The 12,894-nt window shown below is 49.0% G+C and overlaps 1 protein-coding gene across 1 annotated transcript in view; it reads right to left on the bottom strand.

Annotated features, from left to right (window-relative positions):
* Positions 1 to 2,630: 2,630 nt before the first annotated feature.
* Positions 2,631 to 12,894, bottom strand: part of SNED1 (sushi, nidogen and EGF like domains 1) — an 89,750-nt gene continuing 79,486 nt past the window's right edge. Inside the window, exons 29-32 of the mRNA XM_007469967.1 lie at positions 11,740 to 11,856; positions 10,967 to 11,054; positions 3,591 to 3,671; positions 2,631 to 2,667 (exon numbers count right to left, since the gene is read on the bottom strand). Coding sequence (XP_007470029.1) covers positions 2,631 to 2,667; positions 3,591 to 3,671; positions 10,967 to 11,054; positions 11,740 to 11,856 — 323 coding nt within the window. The remainder of the gene's footprint in view (positions 2,668 to 3,590; positions 3,672 to 10,966; positions 11,055 to 11,739; positions 11,857 to 12,894) is intronic.

The following is a 12,894-nucleotide window of genomic DNA, read 5'->3' as shown; positions in this document are numbered from 1 at the left end:
TCATTTTCTCTCTCAAAGTCAGCTGGTCCATACGATGGAGCAGTAGCCTGAGAATGATGGGCATAAATAATCTGCTGGCGGAGGAGAGCCGGGTGAAGCGCTTCCAGTGTGGCCTCGTCTCTGCCCCTTCCTCCCAGCCCCACCGTCTCTGCTTTGGAAGCTGTTGAGAGCAGTTCCTCAATTTTGTCGCTAGCTCTCAAAGGGAGAATTCTTTCTCTGACTTCGGAATCTGAGAACTGGTTTCTGAAGGTTGCAAAAGCATTCCTGGTGGACAACCTTGCCATCCAGGGCTAACGTGTGCGCCGTGGGTGCGCATTCACCGTGGCGCAGACTGCTCCCTAGAAGACTGCAGTCTGGGCTACGTCAGATGTGGCTTCTGTCCCGGAGGTCTCCCTGGTTGTGGCTGGGCAAGGAGGTGGCTGGTGCTTGCCTGGCCTGGCCGTGTGTCTTCCAGAGGCCAGAGGAGAGAAGCCGCTCGGCACCGACTCCAGCCAGGACCTTGTTTTCAATCCAATTTTAGACCTCGTCTTCCTGGGCTTTAGAAACTCGTGAGGTTGATGGAGCATTAACAAGAGCATCCTGATCCTTAGAAGAGAAAACAGACCGGGGTGTGAGGAGGATGGTCGTGGTACCCATTCCTCTTTACAGCGGCGGCTCCCGGGTTGCTGCTTCACGTCAGAACTGTGAAGTTTGTTCCCTGTGACATGGCAGTGGGTGCTGGGGGCCGGCTCGTGGAGGACTGACTATACCCCCCAGTGGTGGGGGCATGTGGGCAGCACTGCAGCTTCAATTTGAAATCTGCAGGCTGCAACCCCCTTCGTTTGGTGCCGCCTTGGATCTTTTCTCTGAAGGCATGGGCTGTCCCTGGTCTCTCTCGACTGATATGAATTCTTGCACTTTGTTCTTGGGTGTGTGTGTGTGTGTGCGTGCGTGTGTGTGTGTGTGTGTGTGTGTGTGTGTGTGTGAATGTTTCCTGCTTATTTGTGTTTTCTCCATCGTCTTAAGAATGGGTATCCTAAAAGCCAGTATTTGATCATTTAACAGTTGAGGGTTTCTGATGTATTTTTATAGAAATGGATTCATTGAATGAGTTTAAATATATATTAGGCTTCCCTGGTGGCGCAGTGGTTGAGAGTCTGCCTGCTGATGCAGGGGACGTGGGTTTGTGCCCCAGTCCAGGAGGATCCCACATGCCGCGGAGCGGCTAGGCCCGTGAGCCATGGCCGCTGAGCCTGCGCGTCCAGAGCCTGTGCTCCTCAACGGAAGAGGCCACAGCAGTGAGAGGCCCACGTACCGCAAAAAAATATATATATATATGTATATACACACACACACACACACACACACACATATTTCAGGTGACTTATTGCAATATAAATGTTTCACACCCCAGTTATATCTGTGGGTGGTGAATTGCTTGCAAGCCTTGGAGTGCATGTTTTGGGTATGTGGGGGTTGGGGGGAGTGATGATGCCTTTGAGTAGGTGGGACCTGAACGCAGAGACTTTTGATGGGAACTGAACGCCTGCCTGAGGTCACACGTTCTCGCTCACGTGCCACTGCCCAACCTGTGGGTCCCAGCCTCTGCTCTCCCTGCTTGGTTGGTGAACATTCTGCTTTAGTGTCAGCCTATACCTGCAAAGCTCTTTTGCTTCTGGTTGTTTATAAAGGTCTCTGAGTAACATTTCTTCTTCATGTCCTCAGCCATATAAAAAAATGTAGCCTGTTTGTGAAGCTGCTTGGTACCCAGGAGTCTCACTCCTCTCCTACACCACCAGGAAGATGGGCTTCTAGGCTCCTTTATGGAGCTCGAGTGGTGAGCTGTCCTGGGTCAGCCAGAATACCTCTTTCATTCCCAGTGCGTCATGTTGATAAGAAATTGTGTCGGGCTGTGGATGGGTCTCTGTGGCTTAGCCTAGTATCTTCCAAATTATCGTGAAGGTTTCCACAGAGTGTGCGTGTGAGGGGGTGGGAGTCACATGGGGCTGACTTGCCACAGAGGTTGGGAAATGCAGGATTATACAAGAATAACGTTAGAAAGTTTCTTTCATTTCAGGGTTTCTGAATGCTTAGGAGGCCTGTGTTCATTGGCACTCTCCCAGTGAGAGAGTCTCAGGACTTACCCAAAGTTATGTGATCAAGGCCGCACACACTTTCTCAATGGACTGCCATTTACAGGGTCTGGAAAGCACTCCTAGAATTCCTCTGCCTTCTGGCATCCCAGGCCCCTCCCACTGTCCCCCCTCGCCTGCCCTCCCAGCAGCCCCTGTCAGTCCCACCTCCCTCTGGGTGCAGGTGGTCTTCGGCCTCTCTAAGAGCTCACCCGCCCCCTCCATTGCCATTGCTGATGACTGGGGAAGGGGTTTCTCTGCCCATTGAGATAGAGTGGGATTCGATGTATCAGACCAAGTTTATGTCTGTTGGGAGGCCTTCCTTAAGTAGTATTTTTTTCACCCATTTTAACCCCCTTAGGAAGTTCTGAAACCTTCTGGTCTGAGCTTATGACACAGAGCACACACTGAGCTTTCTTCTCAGAGCTCCGCAAGGAGACAGCAGCCCTCCCGAGGGCCGAGTGCTGGGGTAGTGTCCCTCAGACTTCCCAGCAGCTCTGCTGGCTGTGGGAACGTACCTTAAGATTTCTTCAGTGTAGGACTGTTACTTTGTTTCCTGAAATAATTAGAGAAATGTGGTTTATTAAAAAGAAACCTGTGTCCCTGTAACTCTGCAGCTTCCTTGGCCCAGGCTGCCTGCTGTGATCCTGTCTTGTCTGTAGGTCACATGTGTTCCAGTTTGGCGAGCATGGTAGTGAGACGCTGACACAGAGATGAATGTTTGAGTCTGTGTGTGCCCACCTGGCTTGGTGTGGGAGTCGTGGAGTGATGAGGAAGGCTGCCTGGCTGGGTGTGAGTCATGCCTGGCTGGGTGTGAGTCATGGAGAGTGAGAGGGGGTGTGGAGGATGGGTGATGGGAGACAGGTGATGTGCTCGGGTAAGGCAGTAGGGTGGGTTTTCCTTGACTCAGAAACGCAAGACCCAGTGCATGTGGTGACTGGTCTATGGAGAATGTGACTGAGGTTTGGACTCTGCTGTCTGTACTCAGGTGGTGCATTATATAATAATTCTGTGACTACCTTGAACCCTTTGCGTAAAGAACCTGGGTGAGAGTGAATAGAAAGTAAATAGAGATTTACTGTATTTATATAATTGGACCTGTCAGTAACACTTCCCAATACTAGTGCCAGATACTGTGTGAACGTGCATAACCAGAGTGACCCCCCCGCCCAGCACCACCACTCAACTTCCCTCCAGCACCTGCCCTGTGACCTTCCCAGCACCCACCATGTAATCTCCCTGGCACCCACTCTGTGACCCCTATCAGCATCCACCATGCCCAGTTATACCCATCTGTGTGCACTCACATGTACTCATATGGGCACACAGTTCCTTAGCATAGCCGGGCTGCACATCTTGGCAGCCTGGCTCAGCCATGGGCCTGTGGCACCCCACAGCCCCAGTCACCAGGGCCACCCTGGCTCTGTTACCCTGTGGCCACCTGCAGGGCACAGCACGGGCCTCCTCCCTGGGACGCACCTGTCTGGGGTCCTGGCGCGTGTGCTCTCACAGCTCTCTTTGAAACAGGTGTCCGGATGCACTTTGTAGACTCTTTTATACCTGCATCACAAGAAAGCTCTGTGAAGCCGGAAACTGAGCAGAATGTTGCCCAGCCCCTTCACCTAGGCTATACAAACCTACAGGTAGCTGTACAGGTGTCTGAGGAAAGGCTATTATTTTCCTGATAAAACTTTACCTCCTGTGGATGTATTAAAATGTCCAACATAAAAATCACATAATTGAAAAAAATGACTTTATCAAGGTATGATTTACGTAAAATAAGATACACTCATTTTAAGTGTACATTATGATGAGTGTTGACAAAGTGATATATAGTAAGAGAAAAGTGTGTTGGGACTTCCCTGGTGGTTCAGTGGTTAAGAATCCATCTTGCAACGCATGGGAGTCTGGTTCGATACCTGGTTGGGGAACTAAGATCCCACATGCCGCAGGGCAGCTGAGCCCGCGCGCTGCAGCTACAGAGCCCATGCGCCACGACTGGCGAGCCTGCGTGCCGCAAGTAATGAATGAGCCCATGCAGCACAACTGGAAAAAAGCTTATGCACTGCAGTGAAGAGCCTGCGCGCCACAACGAAAGATCCCGAGTGCTCCAACTAAGACCCAACGCAGCCAAAAAATAAATAAATAAATATTTTTAAAGAAATGTGCTATTTCAAAGACATGTCTTCCTTGAGACAGGCTACTTGGCTCCGAAGCCTTGAGACAATGTGACTGCACTCTTATGGGCAGTTGATGGAGAAGTTTGAGAAGCCTTGGAGATGCAGGCATTAGATGTGGGCAGTGTGGAACAGGAGACCTGACTCCTAGCTCTGCCTCCCACTTATTAACTAGTGTACTCTGAGCACGTCTCTGGAACTGAAGCCTCTGTTTCGTATGAGATGGGAATTGCTTATACTGCCCCTGTCACATGTTTGTAGAGAATAATGAATGAGAAAGTGATTGACTCTTGGTAAAGCTATTTAAACATCGGAGCTGTTTGAAAGAGATCCAGGGAGTTCAGTGGGTAAAACCCGTGAGCTCAGTCTAGGAGAGTCCTTAGGGTCTAAAGCCTCAGCTAAGACTTCCATTGCCAGCCATCAGGCGGTAAGAGGATCTGGAATTAACTTCCACATGTGAACAACTGGACAAGATCCAGGAAGTAAGTCTTTTCAGATGTTAGAAAAAAGACAGTGCAAGACGGTGACCCAGAGAGAAGGGGAACAAGATGAGCCCTGTGATGATCCTGGAATTCAGCCTGGAGGCACTTTTTGGACTGTGTTGTGGGTTAGGGAGAATCCAAGCAGTGGTTACACTGAGTGGGCAAAACAGATTGGAGTTGGGGAGGCAGAGGAAGCTGAAATTTGTGGGTCAGAATACGGAGAGGAGGGAGCTATGCAGAGGAAGAGCTCCAGGAATCTGGAGGGGGCGGTCCCCTTGAAAATTAAGCTTTGTGTGCATAGGGTGAATAAAGATGGGCAAGGAACTACTGAGGAGCTGGACAGTTCCCAGAGCCAGAGTGGGGAGATCTTGATTAAATAGTAGGCTGTTCCAGAGAAATAGAAACCCCAGAAAGGAGAAAGGCCTTGCCTTAAAAGTGGGGCAGAGGGCCTCCCTGGTGGCGCAGTGGTTGAGAGTCCGCCTGCCGATGCAGGGGATACGGGTTTGTGCCCCGGTCCGGGAGGATCCCACGTGCCGCGGAGCGGCTGGGCCCGTGGGCCATGGCCGCTGAGCTTGCACGTCCGGCAACGGGAAAGGCCACGACAGTGAGAGGCCCACCAAAAAAAAAAAAAAAAAAAAAAGTGGGGCAGAATTAACCCCAGAATAAAGGCTATGCTAAAGCCACCCTAAAACAGGCCTCAAAAGGATCCATCTAAACTGCCTTGCAAAAAACAAAAACCAAAAGTAAAACAAAGGAACAGGACAAGGATGCCCACTCTCACCATTTCTGTTCAATGTAGTATTGGAAATCCTAGGCACAGCAATCAGATAAGAAAAGGAAGTAAAATGTATTTAAATTGGAAGGGAAGAGGTAAAACTGTCACTATTTGCAGATGGCATGATACTCTATATAGAGAACTGAAGTTGCCACACACAAACTGTTAGAACTAGCAAATTCAGCAAGGTAGCAGGATGCAAGATTAATGTACAGAAATCTGTTGCACTTCTTTACAGTAATAATGAAATATCAGAAAGAAAGTAAAAAAAAAAAAAAATCCTGCTTAAAATCACGTTTTAAAAAAACCCTAGGAATAAACTTAACCAAGGAGGTGAAATACCTATATGCTGAAAACTAAAACATTGATTAAGGGAAATGAAGATGATTCAAAGACATGGAAAGATATCCCGTGCTCCTGGATTGGAAGAATTAATATTATTAAAATGGCTATACTATCCAAAGCAATCTACAGATTTAATGCAATCCTTATCAACACAGCTATGACATTTGTTACAGAACTAGAACAAATAGTCCTGAAGTTTATATGGAACCACAAAAGACCACAGATTGCCAAGCAATCCTGAGAAAAATGAACAAAGCTGGAGGTATAACCCTTCCAGACTTCAAACTGTACTACAAAACTATGGTAATCGAAACAGTGTAGTCTTGGCACAAAAACAGACACAGGTCAATGGAACAGAATAGAGAGGCCAGAAATAAACCCACACACCTGTGGTCAGTTAGTCTATGAAAAAGGAGGCAAGAGACGAGAAGACGGTCTCTGTAACGTGGTGTTGCGAAAGTGGCACAGTTACATGTAAATCAATGAAATTAGAACATATTCCCTCACACCACATACAAAAATAAACTCAGAAAGGTCTAAAGGCCTAAACATAACATGTGACACCATAAAACCCCTAGAAGAGGACACAGGCAAAACGATCTTTCACATAAACTGTAGCAGTATTTTCTTAGATCAGTCTCCCAAGGCAAAAGAAATAAAAGCAAAAATAAAAAAATGGGACCTAGTCAAACTTAAAAGCTTTTGCACAGCAAAGGAAACTATCAACAAAACAAAAAGACAACCTACGGAATGGGAGAAAATATTTGCAAACGATGTGACCAACAAGGGCTTAATTTCCAAAACATACAAACAGCTCATACAACTCAACAACAAAAAGACAACCCAATCTAAAAATGGGCAGAAGACCTAAACATTTTCCCAAAGAGGACATACGGATGGCTAACAGGCACATGAAAACATGCTCAACATCACTAATTACTAGAGAAATGCAAGTCAGAACCACAATGAGGTATCACCTCACACCAATCAGAATTGCTATCATCAAAAGGTCTACAAATAATAAATGCTGGAGAGGGTTTGGAAAAAAGGGAGCCTTGATACACTGTTGGTGGGAATGTAAATTGGTGCAGCCACTTTGGAGAACAGTATGGAGGTTCCTTAAAATACTAAAAGTAAAGTTACCATGTGATCTAGTAATCCCACTCCTGGGTATATATCCAGAAAAAAGGAAAACATAATTCAAAAAGATACATGCACCCCAATGTTCATAGCAGCACTATTTATAATAGCCAAGACTTGGAAACAACCCAAGTGCCCATCGACAGACGACTGGCTTAAGAGGTTGTGGTACATATATACGATGGAATATTACTCAGCCATAAAAACGAATGAAATATTCCCATTTGCAGCAACATGGATGGACCTAGGGAATATTATGCTTAGTGAAGTGTGAGAGAAAGACAAATACTATATGGTATCATTTATATGTGGAATCTAAAAAATAATACAAATGGATCTATCTACCAAACAGAAACAGACTCACAGACATAGAAAACTTACGGTTACCAAAGGGGAGAGGTGGCAGGGGGAGGGATAAATTAGGAGTATGGGATTAACAGATACAAGCTACTATACATAAAATAGTTAAGCAACAGGGATTTACTGTATAGCGCAGGAAATTATACCCAATATCTTGTAATAACCTGTAGTGGAATCTAATCTGCAAAACAAAAAACCAAACCAAAAAACCCAAAAAACTGAATCACTATGCTGTGCATGTGAAACTAATGCAATATTGTAAATCAACTTTACTTCAATAAAAAAAATTAAAAACAAAAACATTCTTGAAAAGAATGCCAAAAAAAAATTCCAACAGTCTGTACCATAAAGTTTATAATGTCTAACATCCTAACAAAAAAATTACAAGAGTATCAGTCATACAAAGAGTCAAGAACATCAACAGGAAAAGAAATTGAATAGAAAAACACCCAGAAATGAGAGCAATGACTGAAATAGCAGACAACAGGAAAAGAAATTGAATAGAAAAACACCCAGAAATGAGAGCAATGACTGAAATAGCAGACATCTGTTATAAATTTGCTGTACACGTTCAGTGATGTAAAGGAAAATATAAACATAATGAGAGAAGTGGATGCTCAAAGAAAGAACTAGATGGAACTTCTGGAGATGAAAAAACAATATCTGGGACTTCTCTGGTGGCACATGGTTAAGAATACGCCTGCCAATGCAGGGGACACAGGTTCAATCCCTGGTCTGGGAAGATCCCACATGCTGTGGAGTAGCTAAGCCCATGTGCCACAACCACTGAGCCTGCGCTCTAGAGCCCACGAGCCACAACTACTGAAGCCTGCACACCTAGAGCCCGTGCTCCGCGACAAGAGAAGCCACCGCAGTGAGAAGCCCGTGCACCGCGACAAAGAGTAGCCCCGCTTGCCGCAACTAGAGATAGCCTGTGCGCAGCAACGAAGACCCAACACAGCCAAAGCAAACCAAAACAAACAAAAAATCACAATATCTGAAATGAAAATTTTGCTGAATGGGATTAATGGTAGGTTAGACACTGCAGAAGAAAAGATCAGTGAAATTGAAGGCATGGCAGTAGAATCTATCCAAAACAAAGTAAAGAGAAAAAGGAGTGAAAAAAAGGAAAAGAGCCTCAGTGACCTGTGGGACAATATCAGTCTAATACATGCTTAATTGGAGTCCCAGAAGGAGAGAGATGGATGCATAGAAAAAGTGTTTGAAGAAGTAACGGCTAAAATTTTCCAAATTTGATGAAAGCTAAAACCACAGAGGTGAAGCTTAACAAACTCCAGAGAGTAAAAACACATGTACATAACCTGCCAAAGCACATCATACTTAAATTTCCAAAAAGTAATAAAGAGAAAACGTAAACGCAAGCCACAGGTGATGGGGACCACGTTACATATAGAGGAACAAGAATAAGAGTGACTGAAGTGTTCCCATCTGAAACTGCAAGCCAGAAGACAAAGGAATGGCCTCTCTGAAGTGCTGAAATTTGAAAAAAACACAATTATCAACCAAAACTTCTGTGTTCAGCAAATGTGTCTTTTGAAAATGAAGGTGAAATAAAAGCCTCTTCATACAAACAGAAGCTAAGAGAATTCACCACTAGCAGACCTGCCCTATAAGAAATGTTACAGTGAGCTCTTTAGGCCAGGGTAAATGGTACCAGATGGAATCTTAGACTTGCATGAAGGCACGAAGAGCGCTGGAAACGGTAGATGTGTAAGTCACTACAAAAGACTTTATACTCTCAACATTTTTAAAAAAGATGATTGTCTGTTGAGAGCAAAAGTAGCGCACTGTGTGGTTCATAGCACATGTGCAAGTGAAGCATCTGGCAGTGATAGGGGGAGTAGGCGCTTGCTCTGGCATGTCTTCCGTGATACTGAAGTTGTGTTGTAATTCAGGGTAACTGTGATTAGCTGAAGAGGCATATTTTAAATCCCAGAGCAGCCACTAAAGAAAATAAACCGAAGAAGTATATCAGTGAGCCAACAGTACAGGTAAAACAGAATCCTAAAAAATAATCCAAAAGTAGGCAGGAAAAGAGAAAGTAACAAAGATAAGATGGGACAGATAGAAAGCAGTATGTAAGATTTAAACCCAATCACATCGGTCATTTTATTAATATGTAAATGGTCTAAACACTCCAGTAAAAACAAGAGATGTCAGACTGGATGTATGGCAAGACCCTCGCAAGAGCTAAATACAAGGAAGTCCCTTTCAGATGCAATAGGTTGAAAGCACTGGGTGGAAAGCTATGGGCAAGTCAGGTGCTTGGTGTAACTAAGACACTGGTGTACCTAATACAGTCGGAAGACGCAGGTGCAGGGGCTCCGGAGTGCCATTCCACAAAGTCCAAATTCAGGGGCCTGTAAACCTGGCTTCCCAAGTCCCAGTGCAGTTCAGTGCCTCTGGTGTGTCCCTGCTGGCGTGTCACGCTGGCTTCATGTCCAGGCTCATGTCAAGCCTTCTGTCTTGCCTTCCTACACCCCATCCCAGTGGTCTTTAAGCATGTCAGGTGTCACTTCAGCTCAGTGTCCTTCAGTAGCTCCCTACTTCACAGAGGACACATGCAGGTCCTTCCAAGGGCCTCCAAGGCCCACCCTCCACGCCTCCTCGCTCACTCGGCTCCAGCCCTGCTGGCCTTGCTGCTCCTTAAGACGGGCAGGCAGGCTCCTGATGTCAGGGCCTTGGCAACAGCCACACTCCGACTGGGCCAGTCTTCCCTCAGATATCTCCGCCCGCCCACGTCTGGTCATGTCACCTCCATGAGGCTTCCCCTGATGCCCTGCTGAATGCTGCTGCCACCCCCTCCTGCCCCCGGCCCTGGCTCTCCTGGCCCTGCGCATTCCTTTCTTCCATCCTCCTTCAGCACTGGCCACCACTTCAAACGCTGCAGGACAGACTCGTGCTTCTTGTGTACTGTGTCTCCCTCAGCTAGAACATCAGGACTCCCAGGGCAAGACTTTGGCCCGTTCGGCTCGCTGATGTGGGCCGAGCGTCCCGAATCACGCCTGGCACACGGCAGGCGATCGTCCGCATTTGTGGACAAAGCAGGTTGTAAGTATGACCCACGGAGTCAGAGTGTTAGCAAGAAAGGTCCTAAGAGGTGGGCTTGGCAGACTCCCTCCTCAGCTCGTCTTACAGATGGGGAAACTGAGGCATGAGTGCCTTGCCCAGGGCCATGTCAGGAACTCACGGCAGAACCACGACTCGAGGTCTCCTGCACTGAGAAGAGGAGTGGCACTTCCTGGAGTCTCTGCCATCCAGGGAAGGGAGGCTGATGCCGCTCCAGGGCACGGGGAATCAAGGCCCGAGGGCAGGGGCAGGGCATCCCGCTTCTAGACCGCATGTGGCTCCGCTCCCAGCTGCACAGCCTTAGGCAAGTTTTTCAGCCCTTTTGCCTCAGTTTCCTAATTTGTCACATGGAGGGGGTGGGTGGTCAAAGCAAGCCCTTTCCGTGCTGTGACTACTAGGCCTCAGGGGCCTGTGAGGACAGGGTGGAAGCATTTCAGGGTCGGGAACACGCTGCAGACGTGGTGAGGGCAGAGGAGAGGTACTTACACGTGGTGACAGACGCCTCCTTCCCAGACCGGAAAGGGCTTTGTCTCCGAGAACAGCCGTGTGCAGGGCTGGGGCACCTTTCTGCAGGCTGCTGGCACAGAGGAAAAGGGCCGTCGCTTACAAGGAGCTCAAGGCCACGTTGCCTTCTTCCTGCAGCCACTGTAGGTCCGGGCGTCCGGCCCAGCCGCTTCCTGGGCTGGGGGCCCTGTCCCCGGGGCTGCTCAGCGACTGTGGGTGCTGCTCTGAGTTGGGGTCCTGGGAGCCTGCAGGCTGGTTTCCCTCAGGGCTGGTCGGAGTCTCTGGGTCCGGCAGGCCTCAGGGCTATGTGGCTGGCATGGGAACTTCTGTCCATGAGCCTCTCGTCCTCAGCCCAGAAGTCTGAGGCAGGCCCGTGGCCCTGTTGCCTCCCACTGCCTTGTTTGGTCCCCAGGCGAGAAGAGCCCCCTTCTCCCTCCCCTCCCTGTGGAGCGGCTGTCGCTGTGTCGCTGTGACCGTCCCAGACCCCCCAGTTATCTGGGCAGCACCTTTCACCCTGGCGCTTTGGGGCAATGGGAGGCCTGGTGGCTCACTGCCTGCCAGCCTCCCTACGTGGACACCTGGAGGTCTGGGGCACCGTGGCCAGGCCCCTGTCCTGGCATCTCATGGCCGGAGGTCCTTGTGCTAAACCCACCCTGGGGCCAGCGGTCCCATCAGAGCCTGCCGTCACAAGCATCTCGAGGCCAGGCCCCAGCCCCAGTGACCCCAGCAGGCAAGGGGAGCGGCCCCAAACTTACCAAGCTCGCAGTGTCTGCCTTTGAACCCTGGGGTGCAGTCACAGCTGTGGGCATCCTCACCAGGCACACAGGTGCCTCCATTCTGACAGGGGTTGTCTGAGCAGTTCCCAGGGGCATCTGTGAACAGCCACGAGTGGTTAGTCTCGGGGCCCCACAGGAAGGCCTGATAGCATTCCCAGGTTGCCATCCCCAACACCAGTGGGCCCTAGGGGTGGTCAGAGAGCAGAGGCAAGAAGACTGGCCTCAATGTGCTCAGCCCTGACCCCATTACCTCGAGGGAGAGAGGGAGGGCTCTCGGTGCTGAGCTGTCACAAGGCAGAGGAGCCTCGGCTCACAGCTTAGATCATGGCTGCACTCTGGTCGCCTTTGGGAGAGACTCCCCGCTCTGCCCTGGCCTGTGCCCCCTGCGCCACTTTTCTGTTGACTTTGCCTCGCCGCACAGAGTTTCTTCTACTTGGAACACAGAGGCCAACCCTTGAGAGCCCTCCTCATCCTCCAGTGCCTGTCCCCGAGCCACCTGTGTGTTCCCAGGTCCCAGCCCCAGTCAGCCTCTGTGCAGGGCTCTGTGCTGGCATCTGTGCCCCTTGGGCCGCTGTCTGCCTTCCGCACTCTGGGAGCTAGAGGCAGGTTGGTCAGTGGTGCTGCCTGGGAGGGGCAGACCTGCCCCTCCCCACTTAGAGTCCACTGTCCTTTTTTTTTTTTTTTTTTTTTTTTTAAAGCTTTGCAAGATAGCTGTTTTCTTTTCTTTTCTTTCTTTTTTTTGCGGTACGCGGGCCTCTCACTGTTGTGGCCTCTCCCGTTGCAGAGCACAGGCTCTGGATGCGCAGGCTCAGCAGCCATGGCTCATGGGCCCAGCCGCTCCGTGGCATGTGGGATCTTCCCGGACCGGGGCACGAACCCGTGTCCCCTGCATCGGCAGGCGGACTCTCAACCACTGCGCCACCAGGGAAGCCCCTGTTTTCATTTTTAACTCTTAAAAAACTGAGAAACACAAAAGAATAAGAATCGTGCATACGCCATCACTTCCAATAACCCCTCCACATCTAATCCAGCCCTTCCCCTTTACCCACTTCTCGGCAGCCGCCTCGTGGGGGGAGGTTTATTAACATTTTGCCAGTCTTGTTTAATCTATTTCCAGCTTTCCATCTGCCTTTC

This window comes from Lipotes vexillifer, unplaced genomic scaffold, assembly GCF_000442215.2.
Source record: "Lipotes vexillifer unplaced genomic scaffold, Lipotes_vexillifer_v1.1 scaffold988, whole genome shotgun sequence".
Classification (NCBI taxonomy): Eukaryota; Metazoa; Chordata; class Mammalia; order Artiodactyla; family Lipotidae; genus Lipotes; species Lipotes vexillifer.
Note: the sequence above shows the minus strand (reverse complement) of the source record. Positions and strands in the feature narration are given on the sequence as shown.